Source organism: Lemur catta, chromosome 1 (assembly GCF_020740605.2).
Source record: "Lemur catta isolate mLemCat1 chromosome 1, mLemCat1.pri, whole genome shotgun sequence".
Lineage (NCBI taxonomy): Eukaryota > Metazoa > Chordata > Mammalia > Primates > Lemuridae > Lemur > Lemur catta.
In genome coordinates this window covers 2872133-2899371 of record NC_059128.1, presented here as the reverse complement: position 1 = coordinate 2899371, position 27239 = coordinate 2872133, and the positions used below count along the sequence as shown (strand labels likewise).

Below are 27239 nucleotides of genomic sequence, written 5' to 3'. Positions count from 1 at the left end.
AACTTCCTGGTAGTGTACGTTTGTTACAGCAAGTCCCACGTGTATCACACACACCTGTAGAAGAATCACTGGTGTCACTGAAGTGGTTTTTCAGTACTTACACTTACAATGTGTTTCCCTAAATTATCTGCAAGAGAAAATATCTCTAATAGCACAGAGTCGTGGCATCTCGGAGAATGCCTTTTCTCACATTTTGGCATTTGGAGATTAGTCCTAATGCCTTGAATTGCATGGAGATTTATTAAATTAGTTTCATTTGTATTAAACTTCATAGTTACTCAGAGCAAAAATGAAAAAACACATTAGATTATATTAGAAAAGGCACACATCATTAGTATTGAATCAAGCCAGAAAAGTACAATGTCTCATAAAACACCAACAAGCCTCCTTCTGGAAGCCCCTGGGATTTTTCTGAGGTCCCAACCCTGTGTTGGTCAGGTCATCCACGGTGACCTGTCCACACCGTGGCCCACCCTCACCTGCAGTACTGCCTGATGAGCAGTTTTAGCTATTCAAAATTACAGCCACTGAATTTGGTCTGAGGCTCAGAGAGGAAGGTGGAACGGCAAGAGAAATTAATGTTGTGCCAGATAGTTGCCTATGAAAATACCCACGACAGAAGAGAGAATGAATAAGTAGTGGGTTCATACATAACAAAACAATTAGAATATACACAACGATGTACAAATACATTGTTCAAAACTTCAGAGATTTCATGTGTATGCATCTCTTTCATTTCCTCCTCAGAAATGTTTTCATTTACTTTACTCTTTAGTAGAGTTTAGACACTCTACTGTGTGTGATTTATATTTTTAAACTTTTGTGATTGAACAAACCAATGAGGTGTTAAGTCAGAAGGAAAGAGGGAAACTGAGTCATGCAAGTCCAAAGAAGTGGAGACTGAGTGGTAAGGGCAGTTGTCAGTGTCCCTGACCTATCGTAAGGAGGAGGGTTCCCTCCCCCACAGAAAGGAAAGTGTGGAGAACGGCCGTATTTGAAGAAAGGGGCTCAGTGCAGGCTGGACGCTCGTGATTTCCCTGAGTGCAGGACCAGGGGCTGCGTGAAGGTGCTGCGGTCGCCCCACAGCTGCACCCATTCAATGGCAGTGGGCTGCGTAGAAGGGCATCCAACTGTGAGGTTTTATGAAAGGTGGACCGTGGCCTTACCGTCGGCAGCACCGTGGGGCCAGCAGTCTGCCTGGCGAGGACAGAGCCAGGAAGCACTGATGGAAACCCCAGCTGTGCAGAGGCGCTGGCTGCAGGTGGGCCACGCTCTGCTCTCCAGACCCTCTTCCACTCTCTTCGGTGGAGCCCACTTGCACGTCCTCCTCATTATTCCAGTCCTCACCTTAGAACCCTTCAGTAGGAAGGGTTTACTGTAAACTTCACTGTGGCCCAGAAGACCCCTGTGACTGGCCACCAGTGACCTTGCCAGCTTTGCCCCACTCTCTGTGCACAATGAAATGGACTTTCTCTTCTTTCCATGAGAGGTGCCACACTCCTGCATGGATGTCCCTGAGCTCTCTTTCCCATACCTTCCTTTCCTGGCCAACTCCAGCTCCTCTCAAACACCTCAGATGTCAGCATAAATGCCACCTCCTCCAGGAAGCCTTCCCTCACCCACCCCTACCCTCAGTGCTGCCCTAGTCCTGCGTGTGGACATCCTTGGTGACGATAGCACATGCCACTCAGGGCTGTCTCCTTCCTTGTCTGATTGTTCAGTAGACCCTAAAATCCTGACAGTGGTAGTGCAGAGTGCCTGATGGCCGGGCTGTGGCTGGTGGGGACACAGGCAGAGATGTATTAGGGGAGTGGGATTTAACAGTGTGTCTGCTCTTGCTGGCCCAGCAAGGGCTGTCATAATATTTAATTTCCCAGAGATCCTGTTTTTCTCAATTAAAGAGATAGTCTGGGTGTGAGCTTAACCCCAGGCTCCTGCTGCCAGCAGGACTAGATGGACAGGTGGTACTCGCGGTCAGGGGTCTGCAGGGCCCAAGCAGAGCAGCTCGGGGCCGGAACAGAAGGCAGGCGGCACTCTGTCCTCACGGCCCTCGTTCAGCCTCCACAGCTCTGCCAGGCTGTCTCACTGGACAGCGTTCGTGTCCCAAGGTCCCAGTGGCCGGAGGGTGAGAAGTGACAGCAAGCAGTGTGATCGAAGCCCTGAGGTGTGAGTGCGGGAGGCTGCTGGGTCGATGCTCTCGGAAAGCAGCTCTTCTGATGAGGGTTTGTTTATGGAGTGCAGCCAATACCATTCATCTCAGAATTCCTTTTCCTAATAAAATTCCACACCTGCATTTAAGATTTGTTTTTATAGAAACTGCAGCGGCTGTGGGCATGCTCTTTGAGAATGAAATTGTGTTTGCTGCATTTTACAGAGAAAGCTTGACTTAGATCTGCATTCTGCTTTGAAACTGGGCCTTTCATGCAAATGAGAGGCCTGTTTTAAAAATGGTGTGTCCTGCCTTGCTGTGTGGGAACTCCTGTGTTTGGCTGAGCCTCAGCTGTGTGCTGCGTGTGTCCCCGAGGCGGCGCCCTGCTGTGCTGGAGTAGCCTCCTGCCTGTGCCCATGCCCTCGCCTCAGGCTCCGCAGCTCCGGGCCTGAGATGCTTGAGACCCGGCCTGTTTGTGCGTCGCGCCAGGGACCTGAGGTGTAGCAGTGACAAGCGGCTTGTCCAGGGCCATGCTGTGACTTGTAGTTCACTCCTGGGTGTCCCACGTTACAAAATGGCCTCTGAGACTTCTGTTGAGTAAGTTTTCATTCACTTGCCTCTTCTGCTCATTGGCACCCACACTGGCCCAGTGTGTGACATCAGCAGGGGACTGCAGGGGAGCATGCCGATGCTCACTCAGATGCATCGTGCTGGGAGTGGTGGTGAAAGGGGCAAAGGAAACAACCACAGGAAAGAAGGACATTGTGGTTTTAGATGTTCATTAATGTCACTAGTACCATCCCCTAAAAACAGACTTTGTGAACTCATCAAATATTCCTCTGGCCACATGTACTTGTTTAAAATAAAGGTACAGCGATACAGAAAGAGGTGTTCTTTAGAGAAATAATCCTTACTTTTTAAACGTTGACTAAAAGAGTTTTCTTAGAAAGAACAGGAAGAATAACACTGTGTTTTTACCCCCCAAAAAGTAATCCAAACCTGCCATGTTTATTCCTTCATGGTTAGTAACAGCCAGCAAAGGTGCTGAAACATTAAGGTTTAAAAATAGACCCAAAAGGAGAAGTAAATTCAGTGGGCCCCTGGGGCTGTTCCCTTGAGCACCTGGTGTGGCCTCAGCTTCAGAGGGGCTCGGCCATTCCGCAACTGCACTGGCACTAAGCCCTCTAGCCTTCACAAGCTTATTTCAAAATGCATATTCTTTTTAGAAGTGAAAACTGGCTGGGCGTGGTGGTTCATGCTTGTAATCCTCGCACTTTGGGAGGCCAAGATGGGAGGATTGTTTGCAGTCGGGAGTTCAAGACCAGGCTGGGTGACAGTGAGGCTTCCGTCTACAAAAAATAGAAAAAGTAGCCCAGCGTGGTGAAACGCCCATAATCCCAGCTACTTGGGAAGCTGAGAAGGGAGGATCAGGTGAGCACAGGAGTTGAAGGCTGTAGTGAGCAGTGATTGTACCTGTGAATAGCCACTGTACTCCAGCCTGGGCAACAGAGCGAGACCCTAACTGGGCCATCAGAGCTGGAACAGGATTCTCATCCTTCCATAAATATAAGTGGTCTGTTTCTGGAAAAAAGGCTTTCTAAATTATTTAAATTAAGATAGCACCGAGTCAGGCCTGCTGTTGGCAGCCACCCGTCTGTCCGCAGCAGTGTTGCTGCTTTCTTGCCTCCCTGTCTGGGGGGCCAGGGGCGCAGAGCCGGCAGCCTGAGCGTGGAGCAGGTGGAGGAGGAGCCCCACTCCTGTCGGCATCGGTCCCCTTGGTTTCACCCAGGGCCTGAGGACCCACCTCGGGGCCCTTTCCTCCCGCCAGCCCTGTGTAGAGCCAGTGAGGTCAGGTTTCCCAGGATCCTGGTGCAGTTCTGGGAGCCCCTCTGCAGCAACAGAGACAGGGCCGCACTTCCGCCCCGGACAAGGCAGTGGGGTAGGGGGCCCTCAGATGTTTAAAGCGGCAATAGGCCACAAGGTGTGACTCTGGCATCCTAAACCTGAGACCCTGTGGGTCCTGCACTGAGGGGTGTGACCTCTCTACCTTGTCCCTTCCTCTGGGAAGCAGGGACCCTCACTACAGCACCTGTGGCCTCTGAGGTACATGGGGGCATTGGGCAAGATGCCGTGGGAGCCTGGAGAGCCTGTAGAGGGGCTGCCAGCCTGGGAGGAGGCACATGGGTGTGGGGGACGAGGTCAGATCCAGGCATCTGACAGGAGAGCCACAGGACTGACTGACGCCCGGATGTGCGTGTGTGAGAGCCGGGCAGCAGGTGACCCTTGGGATGCTCCTAGGTGAGGAAGCTCAGGCAGGAGCTACAGCCGGCCCTGAGCATCCATCTGTGGTATCGCACCTGGTCATCTGAGCGCCTGGCGCCCGTCACTTCTCTGTCCTGATGGTTCTCCTTTGGCAAAGCAAACTAGAAGTAGTGGAACATTATTCTGTTGTTTTCTATAAGGATGGTCATCCTCCATCTGGCTTTGGGTCACCTCAAGTGCTCCCTGCAGAGCACAGGCTTGTCCCCAGGTAGCTCCCAGGAGCAGTGCCAGCTCAGGTTGCCCCAGCTGGAGTTGGAGCCGCTGGTGGGTGGCCTCGTCCAGGGGCCTCTGTGGCTGACTGTTCTGCCAGACACTGGCCGGCCTGTGTTTGATGGGAGGTGGCTTGCTGTTTTCAGAGTCCTAACTGGTTGTCACTTTCTTAACACCTTTGGTTTGGAAGCGAGTAATAGACAGCCAAGCAGAGAAACTGAAAGAGCTCGACAAAGAGATCCGTCCCTTCCGGCAGAACTGGGAGGAAGCGGACAGCATGAAGAGCAGCGTGGAATCCCTCCAGAACCGCGTGACTGAGCTGGAAAGCGTGGACAAGAGCGCTGGACAGGTGGCTCGGAACACAGGTGAGGCGGGGGCAGGAGCAGAGATGGGCGTCCCGGGCCCGAGACGAGTGGGCTGAATCCATTGGGCACACACTGCCTTAGAACAGCTCTTTCCAGTTACAGGTAACACATGTGTGGCAGTGTGATGACTTCCCTACAGAGATTCCTGTAGTAAAGACAGCAACGTTCCCTGCGTAGGCGTGTCCCCTCCGTGGGAGGCCCAGCGTGGTAGAGAGTAGGAGCAGGTGCCCCTGCAGGCAGCCCTCTCCCTGAGAGACCAGGGCCGCAGGGGAGGTCCACAGGGGTGACCCACGGCACGGGCCTGAGTGGAGACAGGCACAGAGCGAGCCCAGGGCCTGTTGGTCGGGCGCTCCAGGCCACACTGCTGAGAGCCCCAGGGACAGGAGCTGGTAGGGTGTGGGGGGCACTGCCCCTGCGCACTCAGCCAGCGTGTTCCTGATATCCAGAAGCAGATGTGGGCCTGCGGCTCCGGGGACTGAAAGAATATTGTGAATATTTGCATGGAAAGGATTATGGTAGAAGGGAACGAGGATTATTGCAGTGCACTGGGGTTGGATTAGCAGGCAGAGGACATGGATTGGAGTAGACAGAGGAACAGCTTAGACTCAGAGCACACAGATGAGTCTGTGGCGTGGAGGCTGGAGGGTGGGGAGTGTGAGCAAGAGGGCAGCTCTCCTTTGCCCCCCGGGAGCTCCCACCCAAGGCAGGCTGCACTCTGTCATCGACCCTGCAGTAAGGTGCCCTGTGACGCACAGGCCCAGGGCCACCCCTCAGGGCATCCCATCTCAACAGGCTGTGGCCTGACAGTTCCTCCAGCCAGATGGAGCCGTGGACGTGTCGGGTAGACGTGGTGTAGGAGCCTGGGCTCTCCTGGAGGAGGAGGGACGTTTCAGGGCATCTGTGTGGTGTTTTGTTGTTCTCACCTCCAGCAGCCACAATGATTTTTATGTTGTTGTTTAATTCAAATGCTGGTGTGAGCCAGGTGAAGTGGCTCACACCTGTAGTCCCAGCTACTCAGGAGGGTAAAGCAGGAGGATCGCTTGAGCCCAGGAGTTCGAGGCCAGCCTGGGCAATGTGGTGAGACCCCGGCTCTAAAAAGTAACAACAACAAAAAAATGCTGGCATGGATTTGCTTTTCTAATCTTTCTGACATTCATATGTCTCATTCGCCAAATCTCTCCTCACCTACGGTAGGCTTGCTGGAGTCCCAGCTGAGCCGGCATGACCAGATGTTGAGTGTCCACGACATCCGTCTGGCCGACATGGACCTGCGGTTCCAGGTCCTTGAGACCGCCAGCTACAATGGCGTGCTGATTTGGAAGATCCGAGATTACAAGCGGCGGAAGCAGGAGGCCGTCATGGGGAAGACCCTGTCCCTTTACAGCCAGCCGTTCTACACAGGCTACTTTGGCTATAAGATGTGCGCCAGGGTCTACCTGAACGGGGATGGGATGGGGAAGGGGACGCACTTGTCGCTGTTTTTTGTCATTATGCGTGGAGAGTATGATGCTTTGCTTCCATGGCCATTTAAGCAGAAAGTGACGCTCATGTTGATGGATCAGGGGTCCTCGCGGCGTCATTTGGGAGATGCATTCAAGCCCGACCCCAACAGCAGCAGTTTTAAGAAGCCCACCGGAGAGATGAACATCGCCTCTGGCTGCCCAGTCTTTGTGGCCCAAACTGTTCTAGAAAACGGGACATATATTAAAGATGATACAATTTTTATTAAAGTCATAGTGGATACTTCGGATCTGCCCGATCCCTGACGAGTACCTGGGAGGAGGATTTAGCAGAAGGTAACTCCTCTGGGGGGTTTGAACCAGTCTGTCTTCACTGAGGTCCTCAAGCTCAGAAAAGGACCTTGTGGAACGGAGGAAGCGGCAGAAGGTGAACGCACGGCCGGCGGGAGGAGCACACGTGAACACACACCTGACATGTTTTCTATAGACTAGCAACACTTCACTCTGAAGAATTATTTATCCTTCAACGAGATAAATATTGCTGTCAGAGAAGGTTTTCATTTTCATTTTTAAAGATCTAGTTAACTAAGGTGGAAAACATATATGCTAAACAAAAGAAACATGATTTTTCTTCCTTAAACTTGAACACCAGAACAAGAAAACACACACACACGTGGGGATGGCTGGACGTGTCAGCATGTTTAGTAAAAGAAGAATTTATGAAATAGTAACGCAATTCTGATATATTCATTCTAAAATTCAAGAGTGCAACCTTGTTTCAAATATAGTATATTGTCTATTTTTAAGGCCTCATCTGGTCTCTGTTTTAATAATTTGTTTGTCAGAAGACCCTGAAGTACACCTAGGTCTTTTTTGAAAGTCTCTAAATTCAGAATCATTTTTTAATTTAAAGTTCTACAAATAATTGTTACTGCAAACATTTTATTTTAAAACGTTGATAGACTGATATTTCTTGGAAGAAAATGTAAAATATCAAACACTGGTTATCACTTGTGATAGGAAAGAGAATATTCAATCTGTTGTTATTTCTCGTTAGAAATGTAAACCTTCAATATCTGTCGTAGTTAATGACACTACTTCAAAATTATTATGAAAGGAACATTGCTCATGGATGCTGTGCATCATTTTCAGATTTATAATTGTTTTCACCCTAAAATAGGGCATTAGTTGAACTTTGGAGTTCTGAACAAAATCCTGTAGTTTTTAAAATTCTGCCCCATGTGTTCAGACAAGCCCTCTGTGGCTGAGAGCACCGGCCTTGGTCTCTGTGTCCAGTGTCCAGGGGTGGGCAGGGGTCTGTGCTGAGGGCCCGGCAGGTGTGTCTCTTCATTCTGTCATCTTGCTGCGTTTTGTTAATGACCTCCGAAAGCAACATCTTTGCGTAGAGATGGTGGCATACGGTACATGTGCCTTAGATGTGACATGCTGCTTCTCGACCCTGGGTTTGCGTTCAGCAAAATTCTAGAAAGTGCTAGTTTAACCAGACTTTTCTCTCCACCACTAGATCCTTGTCTCTACAAGGCCCTCAGACAACTCCGTACCCGCTGAGGGAAGCCAGGCTCCACCGTTGGCTTCTGGAGCCTCCACTTAATTACTGCAGATTCCAAATCTCTAGGCCCCAAAAGTGAGCTGCCTGGTCCAAGTACGGCTTGGTCCCACCCCGAGGGAGGCAGGTGTGGGGCAGAAGCTGAGCCTCTCCATGCCCCCCCTGCCCCGGGCCGTGCGGGCCCACACAGCTCGAAGCAGAACCCTCTGAGCACTCGAGACCGCTGCTCTGGGAGCCTGCCCCGGCTGATTGACGGGCATTCCTAAACCACCACCCTGGCAGGAGGGGTGGCCACAGGGCCTGTTGTCCCAGCCTGTGCCTGCCCGGACGGCATTCTCTCAACTCACTGTTTACTGTCTCTCAAAGGTCCAACTGTGATGAGAAGCCTGGAGCCCTGCCCTGTGCCCCTTTTGCTATGCACCACGCTTCATGGTGCTCTTACCACTGATGGGTGCTACACGTGACGGGTGCTTCTTAGGCAAAACCAATGTGTGCGAACCACACCTGTGCCACTTGTCCAACAGCCGCGCCCACGATTGGCCAGCTGGGCCGCGCACTTCAGACTGCCTGCCTCTGGGCTCTCCCCATGGCCGCGCGGGGACAGCTTGGCTGGTGCCTGGTGGCCCACCTTGTCTCTGGTGCTGCCGTCTGTCCTGGGTGTGCCTTCGCCCCAGTGCCTGCTGGAAGTGCCCTCCTGTCACACACCCATCCCCGTGCTTCCACGAGGGACCTCACTGGTTCCGTGCGCCTGCCATGCCCTTTTGTGGTTAAAATGCTTGGTCGTTCTTCATCTGCCTTTCCTTTCTCCACTCTCCTGGGATTGCTTTGGGAGCAAATTGGTGTCACTGGTTTTGTCCCCATAAAGGAGTCATGTGTCCCTGCTCATAAAGGAAGGACTTCCTGCAGAAGCTCAGAAAACACTCTTCCCTCAAAGGTGTCACCAACCTTCTCCAGACCTGTCCCCCGGGTCTACCCTGGAGGCCTGAAGGAGGGGGGACCTCCGGGCAGTCCCTACCTGGCCTCAGGTGGCTTTCCTGAGGCCAGGGATTAACAACAGGGACACCCTGCAACTTCCTTTCCCGTCACTAAAAGTGTGTACAATATTCAAACAAATTTTAGGGTAAGCAACATCTTGGTCTGGTAAAAAAAATTTTCCCCCTCTCTGGATTTAAGTCCTGGTCTGGGTGTGGGCCACCCAGACGCACTCTGGGAAGCATCCCTCACTTGGTGGTGGGACATTCCTAGTAGCTCTTCCTAGACATGTTCTTGATGGGGTGCAGCGGGGCTCCACGGCCTCCCACCTGAGGGGCCCACAGGATGTAACTTGAGTAACCGGCACTGTCCTCTAGGGTGAGGCTTGGCCTGTGTCATAGCTTCATCTTGATGTGATTTGATTATCTTGGGGGGGGGGGGCACGTACCTTCTGGTCTCTGTTCTGGGTACATCTCTCGGGTACTCGGGACGTGTGGGAAGGTGGCTTGGACCATGATTCAAGCTGTCCTGGCTGTGGATGTGCCTGTGTCGCTCCATCCTAGGACTCCTCGGTGCCCTTGCCCGGTGCCTGCCGCCTGGGCCGCCCAGGCTGTGGTCTCCTCGTGGCTGAGGCCCAGCTGCCCGGCAGGCCAGGGGCCGGGCAGCCAGCGTGCAGGGTGGGCACGTGCTCTGTGGGTCTCGGTGTATGCTTCCCTTTTACCAAAACTAACAATTCCCAGCAGGACAGGACTGTTCAATACTTTAAAGAAACCAACACTGAGTCCTTTATGCATGAATTAAGCCAGTCTGTTACCCTGTCACCTTCCTAACGGAAATGAGAACAACTTCCTGTTTCTACTTGCCTCAAGCAGTTTCTCTTGAACCCTGTGGCTCCGGCCTCTCCCTGCTCTGGGTGTGCGTGGGGATGCTGGGGTGGAGGCGGCCACCGGCGGCTGCAGTGGTCTGGGCCAGGCACACGGGACGGGCACAGCTCTCCCTGCGGCCACGCCAAGCCACGCACAGGCTGCAGCGGGCCCATGATGGGGCTCAGAAGCCTGACCCTCTGGTCCTAGGGCTTGTGCCAGTGGAGCCTGAGTGGCTGGGCTGTGGCCAGCTGTGAGTGGGGGCTTCACAGCGAGGCTGAGGGGGCCGGGGGTAGAAGTAGGGCTTCGTGGTGCCCTGGCTGGGCCTCTTGGCTCTGCCTCCTGGCTGGGCTGGGGTTGGCCTAAGTGGGACTTTGTTTACAAGCTTGGCTTTGGGCTCCCCACATTCATAGGTAATGAAGAAGCAGCAAGACGGGAATTTGAATTGTTCTGAGACTTGCCAAGCAAGAAGGTGGTGGTTTTCCCCCGAGAGCAAGTCTCGCTGGAGTTCTGGGTTAAGGCCTTGACATGCCGGTGTGTGTTCACGTGCAGGTGGGCAGGGGAGGGTCCTTGTGGTGGCCTGTGTCTTGCCTCCAGTCCATGACCCCTTCCCAGAGCAGCCTCTGCCGAGGGATGGCACCACGTCCCTTTGATGCCAAAACAGCTGGTTGAACTGGGAAGCTCTGCTCCTTCCCTGCCCCTCTTCGTGTCCTCCTTGGCCTATGACACCAGGGAGCCATGGTGTGAAGTGTGGTGGCTCCTGCTTCCTGGGCACCCACCTGCCTCCACCAGGGCCCTGCAGACCCACTGCCACCATGTCCACTGAACTGGCTCTTTGGCAAAAGGCTTCCCCAAGACCACAGGAGGCCCACCTCAGCAAGGACATAGGGTGTCAGGTGCAGTCCCATGGGGACAGCCAGCCACCACCCCAGACCACCCCAGTCTGCTCCAGGGACAGGGGCCAAGTGTCCCAGTGGATGCCTGCTATCCCGATGTCATCAGCTTTGGTGCCCCCTTCGCTGGACAGCATCCAGTGGTGTCACCTGTGGTGGGCTGGGCATGTGCAGCCAGTGGACAGTGTCTGGCAACGCAAACAGCATCTGGATGGATCCTCTAACAACAGCAGTGTCCTGGGGGGGCCCAAAGGGAAACCAGGGAGAGCGCAACGGCTTCCTCCCTCTGCACGTGGCGAACCCGCCAGACACTCCAGCCCAGCAGGGAGCAGCGTGAGACTCCCTGGGGGGCCTCTTGCCCCTTCCCCCGTCCTCCCAGATGCCTCCCTGCTTGGGGTAATTACTGCATTGGAAAGGGCTCGGGCAGAGCTGTAAAATACTATTTTTTTACTTTTAGTCCAGATGTTGTTAGACTGCAGAAGGAGAGCCAGGGAGAGTTCTGAGAGCTCCTTCACTTTGGTGTTTGTGAGATGAATGAGGGTCTGTCACCCAAACCTACTTCTCAGCCCAAGATCATGGTTCTGTCTTCTGTTTGCAAATCTCAGTAGCTCTGTTTTCTCCAAAGTAGAGTGTGCCCATTAGGGTCTAGGTCACATGGGGTCATCGTTGGCAGGTAGCCTGGGCCTCATCACTGTTTCATCCTGGCTGGTGCTCACTGTCCCAGACACTGTGACATTAGGGAGCTGGCCTGGTGGGGGCGTGAGGTGAGGCCTGGAAACCTTCCGGGGGCTTTTTCCACCTGCCTCGGGTGTCCCGGACACCGCTGCAGGGCAGGCGTGCGCTGTGGCCGCCCTGGGGCCAGTGTCCTGCGGTTGAGGAGGCCCTCACGGCCGAGCAGAGCTTGCATTTCATTTCTCCTGCTGTGCCGTGTCCCAGTCTGTCTTGTGAACTCTCGCCGTGAAAAAGGTTAAAAGTCCAGGATCGCTGTACCACTCCTGTAATTAGTGGCGGTTGGTTTTTATAACTTAGCCCCTCAGACAAGTAAGATAACCTTCAACAGCAAACTAAATGACTTAATTGGAAAACACAAAAGCCGGCATTATTTCCAAGGATTTCTATAAGAAATATCTACAGAACGACATCTGTGATAAAGGAAGTGTGTAAATCAATGTAGACAATTGTGTAACGTTTTTAGAATTGCATTCTTTTCTCTGACGGCACACTTGTGTTCAGTTCTATTACCCAAAACAAAGACCAAAGAAGGCCTGTCTCTCATTTGACTCTATCTTTAATCTGCCTGTTTTAGAAATTGCCGTCTGTAGTAACCGCTTGCTGTGAGGACCCATCTTGATAGTCCAAGTGATTGTGACCAGTGATTCACGTCCTGTGTTTTTCTGCTCTTCTAAGAAAAAACAAAAAGTATAAGTTATTGCTCAGCAATAATCATGTTGTTCATGAGTTAGCAACATGTCTTATTTTCTGATAGCATTATTATGTTTTATATTTTTGTTTACTGTATATTATGTGTGGTTTTATTTGGTATTTATTTGTGTTTTGAGGTCTTGCAATGTTTTTGTGTTTCTGATGCTAATAACTAAAGTTTGTAAGACTGTAGAATGCGAAACTTTGAAATGCTAAACTGTCTTATTAGAGGAAAATAAATCTGACTACCGAGTCTTCGCTTCTTACCACACTGTCTCGCAGGCCGAGCTCCAGGTGAGGCCCCTCCCGCTGGGCCGAGGCCTGTGTGGCTGTCTCGCTGCTGCCGCCTGGAAATCCTCAGCAGTTTTGAGCAAGGGGCCTGTAAGCTACGTGGGGTCCTGCCTGTAGCCTGTCACCTTCCTTCAGACGATGGCTCTGACCTCGAGGGAGTCCTGGGGCCAGGCTCTCAAGTCTGTGGCTTGGTCCAGAGCAGGACCTCCTGCCCAGATGCCCACAGACCTGGGATCGGTCTCCGCTCTACCACTTTGGGGTAGAGGCTCAAGTTCCTCCTCTAGCATGGAAGGACGGCGCCTGACTCCTTTCTGAAATGAGGGGGGCATTGCTGAGTTAATGCTGGTGCTGACATGGGAGCGGCCCGTGGCCGGGTGTTCGCGGGGTCCCAGGCCGACACTGCCACTGCGGCCCGTCCTCATTCCTCCAGGGGCTTACCTGGGTCAGGCCTGGTGGCAGGAAGCCCAGCATCTCCCTGGAGGGCCCCCACATTTTTAGGTGGGGGGAACCACTCAGCCCTCCCCCAGTGTCCTGCCCCCCCACCCTGCTCAGCCCCTCCCTGTCCTCCAAGGCACAGCTCAGGGGCCAGGTCCAGAGGAGATGCCACCGGCCTCCAGTGTGGCCCACCAGGCAGCAGGAAGGGGTGGGCCCAGGAACAAAGGTCCTCTCTCAGGGTCCCAGGGCCTCGCCTGGGGGTCCTGCACTGACCCATCAGCCTGGCCCTTTCTGCAGGTCCACCCTGCTCCCACCGTGCCCAGGCTGGCAGCAGCCATGATGGGCCACCAGAGAGTCCGCCCAGGGCCCTGGCAGTCCCCACCGTGTGTATAGGTGACAAGGAGCCTGTGGCTGCCTTGGCTCCCAGGAGCTGCCCCAGGAACACAACCTCGTCGGTCCGTCCGTCTAGGGGGCCCCTTGTCCTCACGCCCTGGGGTGGAGGCCTGCGCTCCCCTCACCTTCCACGGCATCCATGCCAGGGGTCCCCCGGCGGCCTCAACCAACCGGAACACAGTGAGACCCGGCGTGTGCCACGGACACCGGGCAGTGTCGGCGCCGCTGCAGGGGGCTGGCCAGCCAGGACTTCAGAAACTAGATTCCTTTCTTTCTCCCTCTTGGAATTTCTTTCTCTGGGTCCTGCAGGAAAGGAAACGGGCAGGAAAGCGGAAGAGCTGCTGGGTTCGGAGCTGCAGCTCAGGGCGTCGCGGGGGCACCTGTGGAACCAGCTTCAGCCCTGGGCCGCACACGTCGTGTGGTCCAGCAGCAAGAAGCAGGCTGGCGAGAAATCGGGGGGCTCTGAGCTGCTCCTCCCAGGGACTCGGGCTTCCTGCCCACAGCCTGATGTCCAGACCTCCAGCGGGAGGACGGGCAGAGTCCTGCCCACAGGTGCAGACGAGCCTGTCACCTGCCTCTGTCCTGCTTTTAACCAGGTGTTGGGGACAGAGGGTCGTGGTCCAGGCCTGGGGAGGGAGCCAGGCTGCCTTGTGACCTCTACCTGCCTCCTCTTAGCTCAGGGGGACCAGGACGGGGGCGCTGTGCTCTGAGCGATGAAGGACATGATGAGACGGCAGCAGGTGCAGTGTCCCTCGCCAGGCCCCCGGCGCCCGGCCAGCGCGGTGAGGTGGTGTCGTCTCTGCACTCGGAAGCAGAAGCAGTCCCCACGTGTCCAAACCCCGGCTGAGGACCCACACCGGGAAGAGCCTGGACCAAAACTCAAAACTACTTGGGGAGACAGGCAGCCGTTGTGAAGGGTCCGTTTAAGTAGGGTGAGTGACACCAGACAGCAAGGCCAGGGCAGCCTGGGCCGGGTGCTTTGGGAGACACTGCGGGAGTCACAGGTGGCAAAAGCCTAGACTGGATTCTGGATTGTGAAGTCCAGGGTGTTCCCAGTTACATAATCGAATCCCAAATCAACTATTTCTTGTTAAATAAAAAGACCAGGAGAACCAAAGGGCTTAGTGGAGAAGTGTCACCGCTGCCCATGTCTTGACCCTGCGGTGGCAAGTCGCTCTGAGGCTGGGGGCCTGTGTCCCTTAAGTGCCTCAGTGTTGCCTGGGGGTCTTCATCCTTGATTAGAAGTTAAAGGTTGGGGGGAAAAACTGTCAAACTGCCCTAAGCCCACGTCCTTCACTCCAGCGGTGGCTTCAAGTGGACCCACTCCCCGTGACCCCTGACCCCAGGGTCGGCTCAGAGGCTGGGCTCCTGCAGCAGGCGGGTGCTGGGAGCGGGGCACTGCACACGGGGCACAGCCGTTTCCTCTTCTGTCAGAGGGGACACTGCTGGCACCGCCCCAAGGGCTGTGTGGGAAGCACCGAGGCCACACGCCCAGAGGGGGACACCCAGGCAGGGTGGTCGGCCCTGCTCTGCTGCCCGAGGTCAGCTCCGAGAGTCCAGCCAGCTACAGGCACACAGGAGGTGGGAGACCACACAGGGGCCACGGCCTGGGCTCCAGAAGTTTCCACCACCTCCGCTTCCCCCCCATGGAGCTTGGTGCACTGTCACTGAGGTGACAGGCGCCGTGGGGCAGTGAGGGCTTACTGTGGCCCCGGCCCCAGCACGGACAGCCTGCTCGCTGGGGTGTCCCTACAGGCCAGGGAAACTGCTCTCGACCAGCCCTGGGCCTCAAACTGCCCTCATATGGCCTCGGGTCACACCCATTCACACGCCCTTGCCCATCCAGCCTTGCTGGGACCCCGCCCAGGAGGGACAGCGAGTGTTTGCTAGTGCCCAGTCAGTGCCTCCAACCTCCAGCTGTAGCTCCTGAGAAAGTGCCCCTAACAACCCCTCAGTACAAAGGACAGGGAAGGTGACACATTAACCCTCCCACCCAGAAGAAGGGGGTGGGGACAGAGGTAGGACAGTGCCTGCCCCTGGCCTGGACCTTGCAAGAGCTTCTTGCGAGCAGAAGCAACTTGGGGCAGGGCAGCTCGCTAGGGGTTCTCCTCTTCCCACTGCCCATTGCCCCCGAGACTGAGCCCTCGTCCCCTGGCGCTCCTGCCCACCCCAGGCCAGGGCTGCTGTGCCCTGTGAGGTGGGCACTGGTACCCCCACTTTGCAGGTGAAGGAATGAAACAGAGGCTAAGTGAATTGTGCTGCCTCACGCAGCATTTAATACAGAACAGGGCCCAGGTCTGGTCCCGCCACGGCTGAACACCAGCAGGGGAGCCCTGCCTGCCCCGTCCCGGCCTGCGGGTAGCCGGCCCAGCCCCATCCAAGCCAGTGGAGACCCCCCAGTTCACACGGTCCAGGGCTCCCTCTCAGTTGTATCCAACCCACCCCCAGCAACAATGTGCCCCCAACTCACTCGCCCGACCTTCCCTCCCCCTCTGCCCCCAGCCTACTGTCTCAGAGCCTTTCTGGGTCTTTCCTTTCCTGCTGATTTCCCAGGTCCTCCTGCCTCTCTCCCCACCCCCACCCATGTGGACAGGCAGGCCTGCCGCTCCTGGTGTCCCCGGACCTCTGGGCAGAGCTGAGGGCTGGCAGAGCACGGCAATCCCTGCCTCAGTGGTTGGAAACAGGAACCAATCAGAGAACTCCCTGAGACCCGCCTGCAATGGCCTGGTCAGGGAGGTGGTGAATCCAGCTGTCCTGGCCACCTTCCTCCACGTGGAGAACACTGTGTGCACAGGGGAACCAACACAGGAGAGCAGCCAAGCCAAAACAGAGACAGACACAGAGACTGAGCCCTCAGAGTAACCTCCCAGCCCCTGGATCTAGCCTCACCTGAAGCAGCTCTGCCACGAGATTTCCTAGTTCCTCAAGGAAACTCTGTGGGGCTTTGTGTTTCTCCCACTTCCTGCTGAAGTCCTGACCAGTTTGCAAGCGTGTGCCCACAAGTGCTCAAGTGGCCAGGGCACCTGTGCCTGTGGTCAGGGGCCTTCTGTGGCCCTCGCACACGGCTCCTGCAGTGTGGACCAGCCACTCCTTGCCTTATGTCTTTCTCCTCAGTGGTCCCAGTACGCTGTGGCTGCTCAGGGCCAGCTGTGCCTGACGCCTGGCTTGTGTGAGCTTCTCTCTGGGCCACCCTCTGAGAGCTGGGCCCACCTACTGTTTCCACTCAGGGATGCCCCTTTCAGGGTGGGGGATGCCAGTACCCCACGACCAGCCAGCCCCAGCCCCTGCTGTTCTGCCACCTGCAATTCAACCTCTGCGTGTGGCTGCAGCTGTGACCTCATCCTTCCTGTCTTGTTGTATTGTTGCCTCTTCCGGGACTCCCCTGGCTGCCTGGGCGGCCTCACTGCGCTCCGCACAGCACAGCCTCTCTGGGAATGGCCTGCCCCGGGGGGCAGCAGTGGCCAGCCATTTAGCCCCCTGCAGCCTGCCCTGGGCGCGGCCCTTAGTGCAGCCCACTTCCTGTGTCAGAAGGAGCCCCAGCCTCTGGGCAGGCCTGGGCTACCTCTGGGCCCCGGGGGGTGACGTTCGCGCACCCTACACATCTGTGCGTTGAGAACCAGAGCTGAGGGGTGCAGAGCTGGACACGCCAGGGTGGAGTCCCAGGAGGCCCAATCAGTAAAACTGCTTCCTTCCCAAGGAGAAGCAATACAAGAGGAAGGGCAAAACAGATGACCCAGAAATGTCCCCTTTGCTCCTGGTTGAGGTCACCTCAGAGGATGGAACTTCCTGTGAGCCCAGCAGGGGGCCAAGGCCAAACCCTAGGACCTCATGCACCCACCCTCCTGGCCCCAGGCAGGGCTGACGCCCGAGCAGGTGCCTCTGCCTGAAGGCAACCCCACCAGGAGAGAGTGCGGCCAGAGAAGTCGCAGCCCCTGCCCAGGGCATAAAAAGAGGCAGCACGCCCCCCAGCGGCGGGCTCCTTCCTCCGGCGAAATATCTTGCTCAGGAAGAAGCAAAGACTAGTTGGATAAAGGCACATTCATGCGGGAGGTATTCATCCACCATCCGTTGGTCGGTCCACCCATCCTCCACCTCCCACCGGCCCACCCACCACCCATCCACCAGCCCCCCCCCCACCATCCACCCACCACCCATCCACCACCTCCCACCCACCATCCACCCACCACCCACCACCCATCCACCACCTCCCACCCACCATCCACCCACCATCCATCCACCAGCCCACCCACCATCCACCCACCACCCACCATCCACCCACCACCCACCATCCATCCACCACCTCCCACCCACCATCCACCCGCCACCCACCATCCACCCGCCACCCACCATCCACCATCCGTGCCGCCCTCCATCAGTCATCCACTGCTCAGCACCCATTATTCTCCACCTTTGTGGACCATCCATGTACCTTCCCTCCACTCTCCTCCTCTGTCATCAACCACCATCCACAGTTCATCCAGGCCGGGACAGCAGGGGCCCTCAACAGGTGAGCAAACTAGGTTCAGCCCGAGGCTCCCAGGACAGAGAAGGGGACAGCCCAGAAGTTGCTTCCTGCCCCACCGCCCCACACGACCCGCATGTCACGGGGCGGGTCCTCAGGGCCTGGAGGGCGCGTGTGGAGAGGCTGAGTCGGAGGTGAATGTGTAACCGACCCCGGTGCCCCGCCCCGCCCGGTCACGTGGCCCCGGGGCAAAGTCCCGCCGGCGACCGGAGCGGGCGCGATGGGCGCGCGGGGCGGGCTGCTGCTGTGGCTGCGGCTGTGCGGTAAGCCGGGCGCGCTGACCGGGCCGGGGGCGCGGCAGGCGGCGAGGGCTTGGGGGGCCCTGAAGCCGGCCTGAGCCCCTCCTCGGCGAGCGCGGCTGCGGCCTGGGCGAAGCGGGGGGCGACACCGCCACAGTCCTCAGCCCCGGCCCAGAGTAGCTACTGCGCTGCGGCTCCGCAGCCTGCCTGAGTCGCGGTCCCTGACCACCTGTGCCCCTGCCCTGAGCCCCTCGCAGCTCCTCGGGACGTAGCCGCCCGTCAGGGCTCGGCTCTGCCCCCGCCCCGCCCCTCCTCCGCACGGCTGGGATGCGTTTTCTGCCGCAGCTCTTCCTGGCCCTGGTCGGACTCCTCCAGAAAGCCCTCCTGATTTCAAGGCGGAGGAAGAGGCCTGCGCTGCCCCATCCTCCTCCATCCCCCCGTTGTCACTGTCCTTGACCGCCCTATCCTCTGCTCCAGCGCCCGGCAAACAGGGCGGGGCGGGGAGGCGATCCAGGTGGGCGTCTTGTAGGAGGGCACGTCTGAGCGGGCTCTGCAGATGAGTAGAAGTCCGTCCCAGAGCGCCGAGGCAGGGCTCCCGCGGGGTCTGGCCTGATGTTCCGAGGGACCCCATATGCGCCCCGGCTGTGACCCGCCGGGCCGCCGCGCCTCTCTGAGCGGGTCGTCCACCCTGGGGGAGCGCGCGCACTCAGTCGCCCCCTCCCCAGCGCTGACCCACGCCGCCTACAAAGTCTGGGTCCCCAACACCGACTTCGATGCCGCCGCCAACTGGAGCCAGAACCGGACCCCGTGCGCGGGCGGCGCGGTCTTGTTCCCGGCGGACAAGGTGCCTCGGAGCCCCCACTGGGGCCTTGTGGCCGGGCGGGGGTGGGATTCTCCTGCCACCTGGTGCTGACGCCGCTTCGTCCCGCAGCTGGTGTCGGTCCTGGTGCGACACGGTCACGCCATCTCGGACATGGTAAGGCGCTGGGCTGCGGCTGCTGCGGGCGGAGGCGACGGCCTGGCCCGCTCCTTGCTCAGCTGCCGCGACCCCAGAGCGGCCCCACCCGGGCTGGGCGCAGCTTCGGGCAGCCGGGGGGTCCCAGGAGGAGCCGTCTGTGTCCTTGGAAAGGGAGGGCGCCTCCTGTCCCCACAGCCCTCGGCCTCGGCCCCAGCCCGTCTTCCCCAAGGCTCGCCCTGGGGAGCCTCCCCTGCGCGCCCTCCCCGCAAAGCCCGTCCTTGTCCCGGGCCTGGAACTCCGCCTTAGGCCGCACGCAGCGCTGGTGTGCGGGATCCGGAGGGACGCAGGGGTTCCGTGACCGCGGGAGTCTGGGGACCGCTGCGTCCTGCGCCGAACCGCAGCGTCGCGGAGAAGGGCCGACGTCTTCGCCCCGGCGGAGGGCCGAATGCAGCCCTACGCCCAGCTAGGAAGGGTTTTCACCTTTGTAAACGGTCGGGAAAAAAGTCAGAAGAGAATATTTTGTGGCACTTGAAAAGTATAGGAAATTCAATTTCAGTGTCCCTAAAATGCAGTTTTATCGGCTCACAGCCCAGCCCGTTCGGTCTCCGTCGTCTGTGGCCTGGTTACATTACAAGGGCAGAGTCGCAGCCTCGAGGGGCTGCGGGGCCCCGGGTGAAAGCTTCGTACCTCGGAGTTCTTCGAGGTGAAACCCTGCCCGAGCGGCTGTCCCGCCACCTGCGTACCTGCCAGCACCAGCCACCCCTTAGTGAGGGCGCCGCGAGCGGGGGTGGGGTCCCCAGGTCCCCGCAGGCCGGCAGGCCAGACACCCGTCCCTCCCCGTCCAGCCCGGAGACTAAACTGCGGCGGGCGGGGCGGGGCCGCGGGGTGGGGGCGGTGGCTGCACCGCGCGGCCCCGCCCCGCAGCACGTGCGCAACCTTGGCAACCGCGCACCGCTAGGAGCGGCGGGGGCGCGGGAGCCCGGGACGCGCGGGCGGAGTAGTTTGGTTGAGGGGTCCGGGCCCCTCCCGCCGGCTTCGCTACTTTGATGGTCTCCTCTGGGAGAGCTTGGGGGCGATTTTCATTCTTCCTTCTTCATTCGTCCGTCCGTCCATCCACGCGTGCACGTTGACCGGGGCTCTCCGCCTGGCCCTGGCGTCCTCCCTTTCCCGGGAACTAGGTAAGACGCCTGTTCCCCACCTGGTCCGCAACCCCTGCGCTCCGCCGGGTGGGGACCCCCCTCCTCGTCTCCCTGGCGGCGCTCGCCCCGCTGCCCCGGAAGCCCCGGCGGGAACAGGGGCGGGGGCCGAGTGACCCGGCGCTGCCCCAGGCCCCCCACCCCGCCCCGCCGGGCCGAGCTAGACCGCGCTGCCTTGGTTTCCCGGGTTGGCTCCCCCCCGCCCCGCCATGCCAAGGTCTGCGCGGCTTTCTCGTGGGGCGTCGCCTGTGTCGCGCCCTCCAGCCGGGCGAGGGTCGGTGCTGCCGGCGCCGTCCCGGTGCGGACTCGCCGCGGCTCCGGGCGGAATGGAACCTCCCTGCGGCCACCAGGGCAAGCCGGTCGCGCGGCACCTGCGTGTCTGGCGTTTTGCTTGAGCGCCCCCCACCCCCGGTCCGCGGTCACAGGGCGTCGCTGTGCCCTGCGGGGCGCGTGCGGGGCGGGTTCCGCGACCTCTCGCCAGCCCCCTGCGGCTGAGGCTCCGCCGCGCGGGCTCTTGGCCTGTCCCGTGTGTGCCCCGCTGCGCTCTGCTGCTCCGAGGTGCTCTGCGGGCCCGGTGGTTGCGGAGCAGCCGTGGAGTAGGCGACCCGGAGCCCCGCCACCGCCACCGCCACCACAGACCTGCAGTTCAGCGGCTTTACTGTCGAGTCAGCCCTTCAAGAGCGGGGGCTGGCTCCAGGTAGTTCGCGTCACCCATGTCCTTTACTATAGTCTTAAAATGTTCCCCGCAGGAGTCTTGTATGGCTTTGGCTAATTCATAAATACTTTATAGGTTTGCTTTCTGTCATGCATGGTGCCCATATTTAAAAATTATTCTCTAGGTGGTCATTTTTGCAAGTAAGGATAGTTGTTCCTCGTCCTTTCCCGTCCTAACTCCTCTGTTTCTTTTCTTTCCATGGGCTGGGACGGCTACTCTGTGTTAAAAGCGACAAAAGTGGGCATCCCTGTCTTGTTCTCACGTTAGAGAGACGCATTCCAAGTTTCTCCATCGAGTGTAATGTTTGCTGCAGGTTTTCGGTACATAAACTTTATTCCGCTGTGGAAATTCCATTCTATTGCTAGTTTGCTAACAGCTTTTTTAAAAATCATAAATAGGCGGGGCACAGTGGCTCACGCCTGGAAACCCAGCACTCTGGGAGGCCGAGGCAGGGAGGGTCGCTTGAGGTCAGGAGTTTGAAACCACTCTGAGCAAGAGTGAGACCCCCATCCCTACTAAAAATAGAAAATTAGCGGGACATGATGGTGCACACCTGTAGTAGCTGAGGCAGGAGGATTGCTTGAGCCCAGGAGTTGGAGTTGCTGTGAGCTAGGCTGACGCCACCACACTCTAGCCTAGGAGACGGAGCAAGACCCTGTCTCAAAAAAAAAAAAAAAATCATAAATATGTTGTTGAACTTTTTTAGTCTCTTTTTCTACACTGATTGAGATGTGATTCCCCCCCCCCCTTTTAGCCTATTAATAAAGTTTCCTGAGGTTGAACTCTTCTTGCAAGACTGAGCCTCCAGGCACCTTCCGCTGGGGGCAGGGCAGGTCAAAGTATCACTTCTAGGGCGGTGCAGTGGCTCAGCCTGTAATCCTGGTGCTTTGGGAAGCCAGGTGGGGGGATCTTTGGAGACCAGGAGTTTGAGACCAGCCTCAGCAACACCGCAAGACCCCATCTCTACAAAATGTACCACTTCTTCAAGACACTGGACTCCTGCTGCCATAATATATTGATTTTGCTGGCACAACACCCTCCACTGCCATCTGCTGCAACACCGCCATGCATGCCGGGTAGTCTGGATGGAGGAGTCCCCACTCCTCTGTCCCCGTATTCTTGAGACCTGAACCCTACTTGACCACCATGTATTTTTAAAATGTAATTTAGATAAACTTTAGGACTTTATTTTTTAGAGCATTTTTAGGTTCACAGCAAAATTCAGCAGAAGGTACAGAGATCTCCGTACACCCCTGCGCCCCTGCACAGCGCCCCCCACCGGAGCCGGGCATTTGTCGCAACTGATGAACCCACCGGCACATGTCATTACCACCCAGAGCCTACAGTTCATGTTACAGTTCACTCTTGGTTTTGTACAGCATTTAAAAAATATACTATTGGCTCTAGTTAGCTAATATTTTATTTAGGATTTTTGCATCTGATTTATGGGTAAAATGGGCCTGCAATTTTTCTTATCTTGTACTGTCCTTCATCTGGCTTTGGAAGCAAGATTATACTGGCTTCATAAAATGGCCTGGCAATTTCCCCTCTTTTTTCTGTTTTCCGGAACAACTTCTAGAAGAAGAAATGAACTGGTCTTTGAAAGTGTAGTAAGGCTTACCTGGAAAAGCATCTGGAGGGAGAAGAGGGGAGAGGAGTCTTTGACTAACATTTACATTTCTTTGATGCTTACTGATCTACTCAAATTCTCTATTGCTGCTTGTGGCAGTTTTGACATTTTAAAATTTTCTAGAAATTATAAATGTCTATACGTTTTCAAGTTTGGTAGTTCTACTGATTCTTAAAATTTTTTTTTTAAGTTTTATTGATTTCTTAAAAACCTTTCAATATCTGTATCTTCCTTTGAACAAGTGAGTTCCTTAGTGCATGCCCGTGCCCTTTGGCTCCCCCTCCCACTCCATCACATTTTAGTCTTAGTTTTTAGATTTTTAAAAAGGCAACAATTAGCTTACCAAAGTATTCCATCACTGTTACTTCCCATGTCTCTTGGAAGCTTCTGGATTTCTGCTCCCCCTTACTTCCTCTGGGCATGTGTTTGGGGCAGGCTTTGGGAGCATTGTTCCGAAGCCGTTTAGGCTTGCAGACCAAACTGCTGACAGCAGTTTGGCTGGATAGAAAATTCAAGATTGAAAGTTCTTTTCCTTCCATATATAAAATATTATACTATTGTCTTTTTGCATCGTTGTTGCTGAGAAATCTGAATCTGCATTTTTTTTCCTTCCTGGGTGACCTGTTCTTTCTCTCTGAAGCTTTCAGAAAGTTCTCTTCACCCCTGATATTCATGGACGTACTGGCACTTGTTTAGGTGCAGCTCTTGGCACTCCGACCATTCGGTCTGAGGTTTCCCATCTTGCTTCAAATCTGGAAAGTTCATCTTCATTGTTTCTTCAAATATTTTCTCTTCTCCCCCACCTTGCATGTGAGTTCTGGCTCTTGGATGTCTGCCCCCATGTCTCCTGGTGTCTGTCTCCTGCTGGCTCCTGGGGCCCTCACCCTGAACACCCGAGTCATCCTCAGCGGATCAGTCTCGATGCTATCTCACCTGTTGTGCTCATCCATCCAGCTGCTGGGATTTTCACATTGACAGCTTTCCCTTTGGTTCTTTTGAGAAATGTGTTCTTGGTTATGCTTCACACTTCCAATACCTCCCCTTCCAGAAGTGCTGTTGTGCATCCGGCACATTCCTGCCCTCTGTCCCCAGCTCTTCTGGCATCTGTGGAGGAGCTGCCTTGCTGTCCAGTGCGGCACCCTCAGGTGTGGGCGCAGCTGGCCTGGGACCTCACACCCCGGGTGTTGGTTTGCTGGTCGGGCGCAGAGCTCCGGGAAGGGCTGAAGGCCAGGCCCTGCCCCCCAGTGTGGGACACAGGGCTGTGCCCAGTGGGCCCTGACAGTGCTGAGGCCCCTGCCCCGAGCAGCTCCCCTGGCCCAGGCCACCCCTCAACCGCTGAGGGAAAAGCATGGGGGAGGGTGAAAGAGAAAGGGGGCTTGGGACTTGGGGGCAGTGGCAGTGAGGGGCGGCTGGTTAGTCACTCTCATTTCAGGTGACACCTGAGGCCTGGGCTGTGGCCCAACTACTGTGGGGAGGGGCTGCCATGGTGGAGTCCAGGCCTGGGGGACGGCAGGGGCGACTTCAAGGCACCCTTACCCTTCCTGCCTCCTCCGGCACCCCTCTGCCCCAACCTGAACCCACTCCCCTGCCTCAGGTGCTGAGAGCTGCCTTTAGACTCCCCAGGGACTTGTCAAGGTTTTAAAGTTTCGTTCCTGGAGCCCTTCCCTTGTACAGTTTGTCAGGGGTATGGGGAAGGCAGCGCCCTGGCAGGTGTCAGCCCTGCCCCAAGCTCCCCAGGGTCCTGCTTCTGGGCCCGTGTGACCCTCCAGCTCAGTTACAGGACACTGGAGCCTTTGCACGCGCTGTCTCCCCACCCGACCCCGCGCAGAACACTCTTCCCCTTTCTTTCCATGGCTGAGTCCTACTCACCCTGCTAGCCTCGGCCCTCACCTCACCCCGGCCGGTTCCGTGGTCACGGTGCGGGTCCTCCTCCCTGGGGACCCCGGGGGCGGGGATGCGTGCGGAGCTGGCCCAGACCGCCGCCCGGTGCCGCCTCAGCCCGCGCCTCCTGCAGCTCCTGCCGCTGGATGGGGAACTCGTCCTGGCCTCGGGAGCGGGATTCGGTGCCTCCGACGCGGGCTCGCACCCGGACTGCAGCGCAGGTGAGGCCACCGGGCCGGGGGCGGGGCTCGGGGAGGGCGTGTCCAGAGGCGGGACCAGGAGGGAGGGCGTGTTCAGGGGCGGGGCTAGGGGAGGGCGCGCCCAGAGGCGGGACTAAGGGGCGTGTCCGAGGCGGGGCTCTGGAGGGCGTGTCTGGGGCGGGGCGTAGCTCAGGGACTTGCGGCCGCCCAGGCGCCCCCGCCCTCTTCCGCGACCCGGACCGCTTCTCCTGGCATGACCCGCACCTGTGGCGCTCTGGGGACGAGGCGCGTGGCCTCTTCTTGGTGGACGCCGACCGCGTGCCCTGCCGCCACGACGACGTCGTGTTCCCGCCCAACGCCTCCTTCCGCGTGGGGCTCGCGGGCGCCGTGCGCGTGCGCAGCGTGTCGGCTCTGGGTCAGGTGAGCGCGGGGGCGGGGTCCCTCGTCCCGCACCTGCCTGCGGGGCCGCACGCGCGGGCTGCGCTCAGACGGCGTCTCCGCCCCGGGCGGTCCCGCTCCCGCAGACGTTTACGCGCGCTGAGGACCTGACCGCCTTCCTGGCGTCCCGCGCCGGCCGCCTGCGCTTCCACGGGCCGGGCGCGCTGAGCGTGGGCGCCGAGGCCTGCGCCGACCCGTCGGGCTGCGTCTGCGGCAGCGCTGAGGTGAGTGCGGGGCTCGGGCGGGCCGGGCGGCTCGCTGGGTTGGGCGGGGGAGCGCCGCGCGTCGTCCCCGCGTCGTCCCCGCCGTCCGCCCGGTCCTCTCGCTGGCGACCGCCGCTCCCGCTTCCCCAGGCCCAGCCGTGGATCTGCGCGGCCCTGCTGCAGCCCCTGGGCGGCCGCTGTCCCCCAGCCGCCTGCCACGACGCCCTCCGGCCCGAGGGGCAGTGCTGCGACCTGTGCGGTGAGCACCCGGCCCCTGCTTGCTGGGACGCACCCTGGCTCGTTTCCCGCCTCAGTTTCCCTGTCCGACCGGGACCGACGGCGCTAACTCTGCTCTCCTACCCCAGGGGCCATCGTGTCGCTGACCCACGGCCCAGCGTTTGAGCTGGAGCGGTACCGGGAGCGGCTGCTGGGCAGCTTTCTGGCCTCGGTAATGGGGCTGCGGCAGGCGCGGGAAGGGGTTGTCCCCGACCGCTGCCGCCCCGCCTCGGCCGCCCCCGCCTCGGCCGCCTCACCGCAGGGTCTCCGGGCCCCCCCCGCGCCGCCCACTGTCCACCGTCTGCCCCTGCCCGACGTCCCCGCAGGCTCGAGGGGCTGAATTCCGCGCCAACGCTGTTCCCTTCCCCAGCCTCAATACCAGGGGCTGCAGGTGGCCGTGTCCAAGGTGCCGCGCTCGCCCCGGCTCCGCGAGGCCGACACGGAGATCCAGGTGGTGCTGGCGGAGACCAGGCCCGAGACTGGCGGCGCCGCGCGGCTGGCGCGGGCGCTCCTGGCAGACGTCGCCGAGCACGGTACCCGCGCGCGCCGCCCCAGTCGCCCGCCCCGGCCGCCACCCGCCCCGCCGCGCCCAAAGACTGAGCCGGCCCCTCCGTTGCAGGCGAGGCCCTCGGGGTCCTGGCGGCCGCCGTGCGGGAGTCGGGCGCGCCCGTCGGCGGCGGCTCCGCGGCGGGGCTCGTGGGCGGGGCAGTGGCGGCCGCGCTGCTGCTGGCGCTGGTGGCGCTGGTGGCGGCGGTGCTGCTGCTGCGCCGCGCGGGGCGGCTCAGGTACGCGGGCCAGGCGGGCCGGGCTGGCCGGGCGGGCCGGGCGCCGTCCCCAGGGGCTCACGCCGCGTGCCCGCCCAGGTGGAGCTGGCGCGAGCGGGCGGCCCCCCCGCCGGCCGGGGCGCCCCTAGGCTTCCACAACCCGGTGTTCGACGCGGCGGCCTCCGAGGAGCGGGTGAGGGCCCAGGGCCCGGGAGGGCGTGCGGGGCCTCCCCGGGGCGGGGCCTAGGCGCCCGCAGCCCTCTGAGCCTGTGTCCCCGCAGCCCCCTGCGCGGCCGCCCAGCCTGTTCCTGAAGGCAGACACCGGGGGCACCAGCCACAGCTACTTCATCAACCCGCTGTTTGCCGGGGCCGAGGCCGAGGCCTGAGCCGCCCCCAGTCCCCACCTCGCCCGACCGGCCGGGTCCCAATCCTCCGCCGCCCTAACCTCCTCCCGGTCCCCCGCTGGAGGCCAAGGACAGGCCTTGCCCAATAAAGGGTTCCCTGCACCTGCCATCAGCCTGGACCTGCCTCCTGCCCGGTTTTCGCCCCTGCCCGCTTAGGAGCTGGGAGGCCGACCTGGCGCCTGCCGGTCCCAGATGCACAGAGGGAGGGTCCTTCCTGGCCTCTCTCTGAAGGCGGCCCTGGGCCCTACCTGTGGGGTGTCGCGGGGCTGGCCCAGGGCGGCCAGAAGCTCCGTCTGTGAAGTTGAACCCAGAAGTGATAGGGCGGCGTGCCCGTCTCTGAAGGAGCAGCCAGGAAAGAACCTGCCCTCGGCAAGGGGCAGGGAGAGGCAGGACGGCAGGGCGGAGAGAGGTGGGCTGTCCCCTACCCCTTCACCGTGGTGCCAAGCTGCTCGGGCCCAGGCCCCACTGAGC

At 58.6% G+C, this 27239-nt stretch overlaps 2 protein-coding genes and 1 long non-coding RNA gene across 6 annotated transcripts in view; 2 read left to right on the top strand and 1 right to left on the bottom strand.

Annotated features, from left to right (window-relative positions):
* Positions 1 to 12476, top strand: part of TRAF3 (TNF receptor associated factor 3) — a 107818-nt gene extending 95342 nt beyond the window's left edge. For all 4 annotated transcript variants that reach the window (XM_045560361.1, XM_045560362.1, XM_045560347.1 and 1 more), the window contains 2 exons: positions 4872 to 5046; positions 6241 to 12476. In XM_045560361.1, coding sequence (XP_045416317.1) covers positions 4872 to 5046; positions 6241 to 6812 — 747 coding nt within the window. In that variant the 3' untranslated portion in view covers positions 6813 to 12476. The remainder of the gene's footprint in view (positions 1 to 4871; positions 5047 to 6240) is intronic.
* LOC123644352 lies at positions 11543 to 17920 on the bottom strand. The gene is made up of 4 exons (XR_006737122.1): positions 17772 to 17920; positions 13468 to 13645; positions 12491 to 12825; positions 11543 to 12203 (listed from the first exon to the last, which is right to left on the bottom strand). It is a non-coding gene; the product is annotated as an uncharacterized LOC123644352 (long non-coding RNA).
* A 133-nt stretch (positions 17921 to 18053) lies between these two features.
* On the top strand, positions 18054 to 26875 carry AMN (amnion associated transmembrane protein). The gene is made up of 12 exons (XM_045560406.1): positions 18054 to 18127; positions 18829 to 18947; positions 19035 to 19079; positions 24617 to 24704; positions 24895 to 25103; positions 25208 to 25345; positions 25475 to 25583; positions 25690 to 25772; positions 25971 to 26133; positions 26220 to 26385; positions 26470 to 26557; positions 26646 to 26875. The coding sequence occupies exons 1-12, from the start codon at positions 18085 to 18087 to the stop codon at positions 26748 to 26750; spliced, it is 1356 nt and encodes a 451-aa protein (XP_045416362.1). The 5' UTR covers positions 18054 to 18084; the 3' UTR covers positions 26751 to 26875.
* The last annotated feature ends 364 nt before the right edge of the window (positions 26876 to 27239 follow it).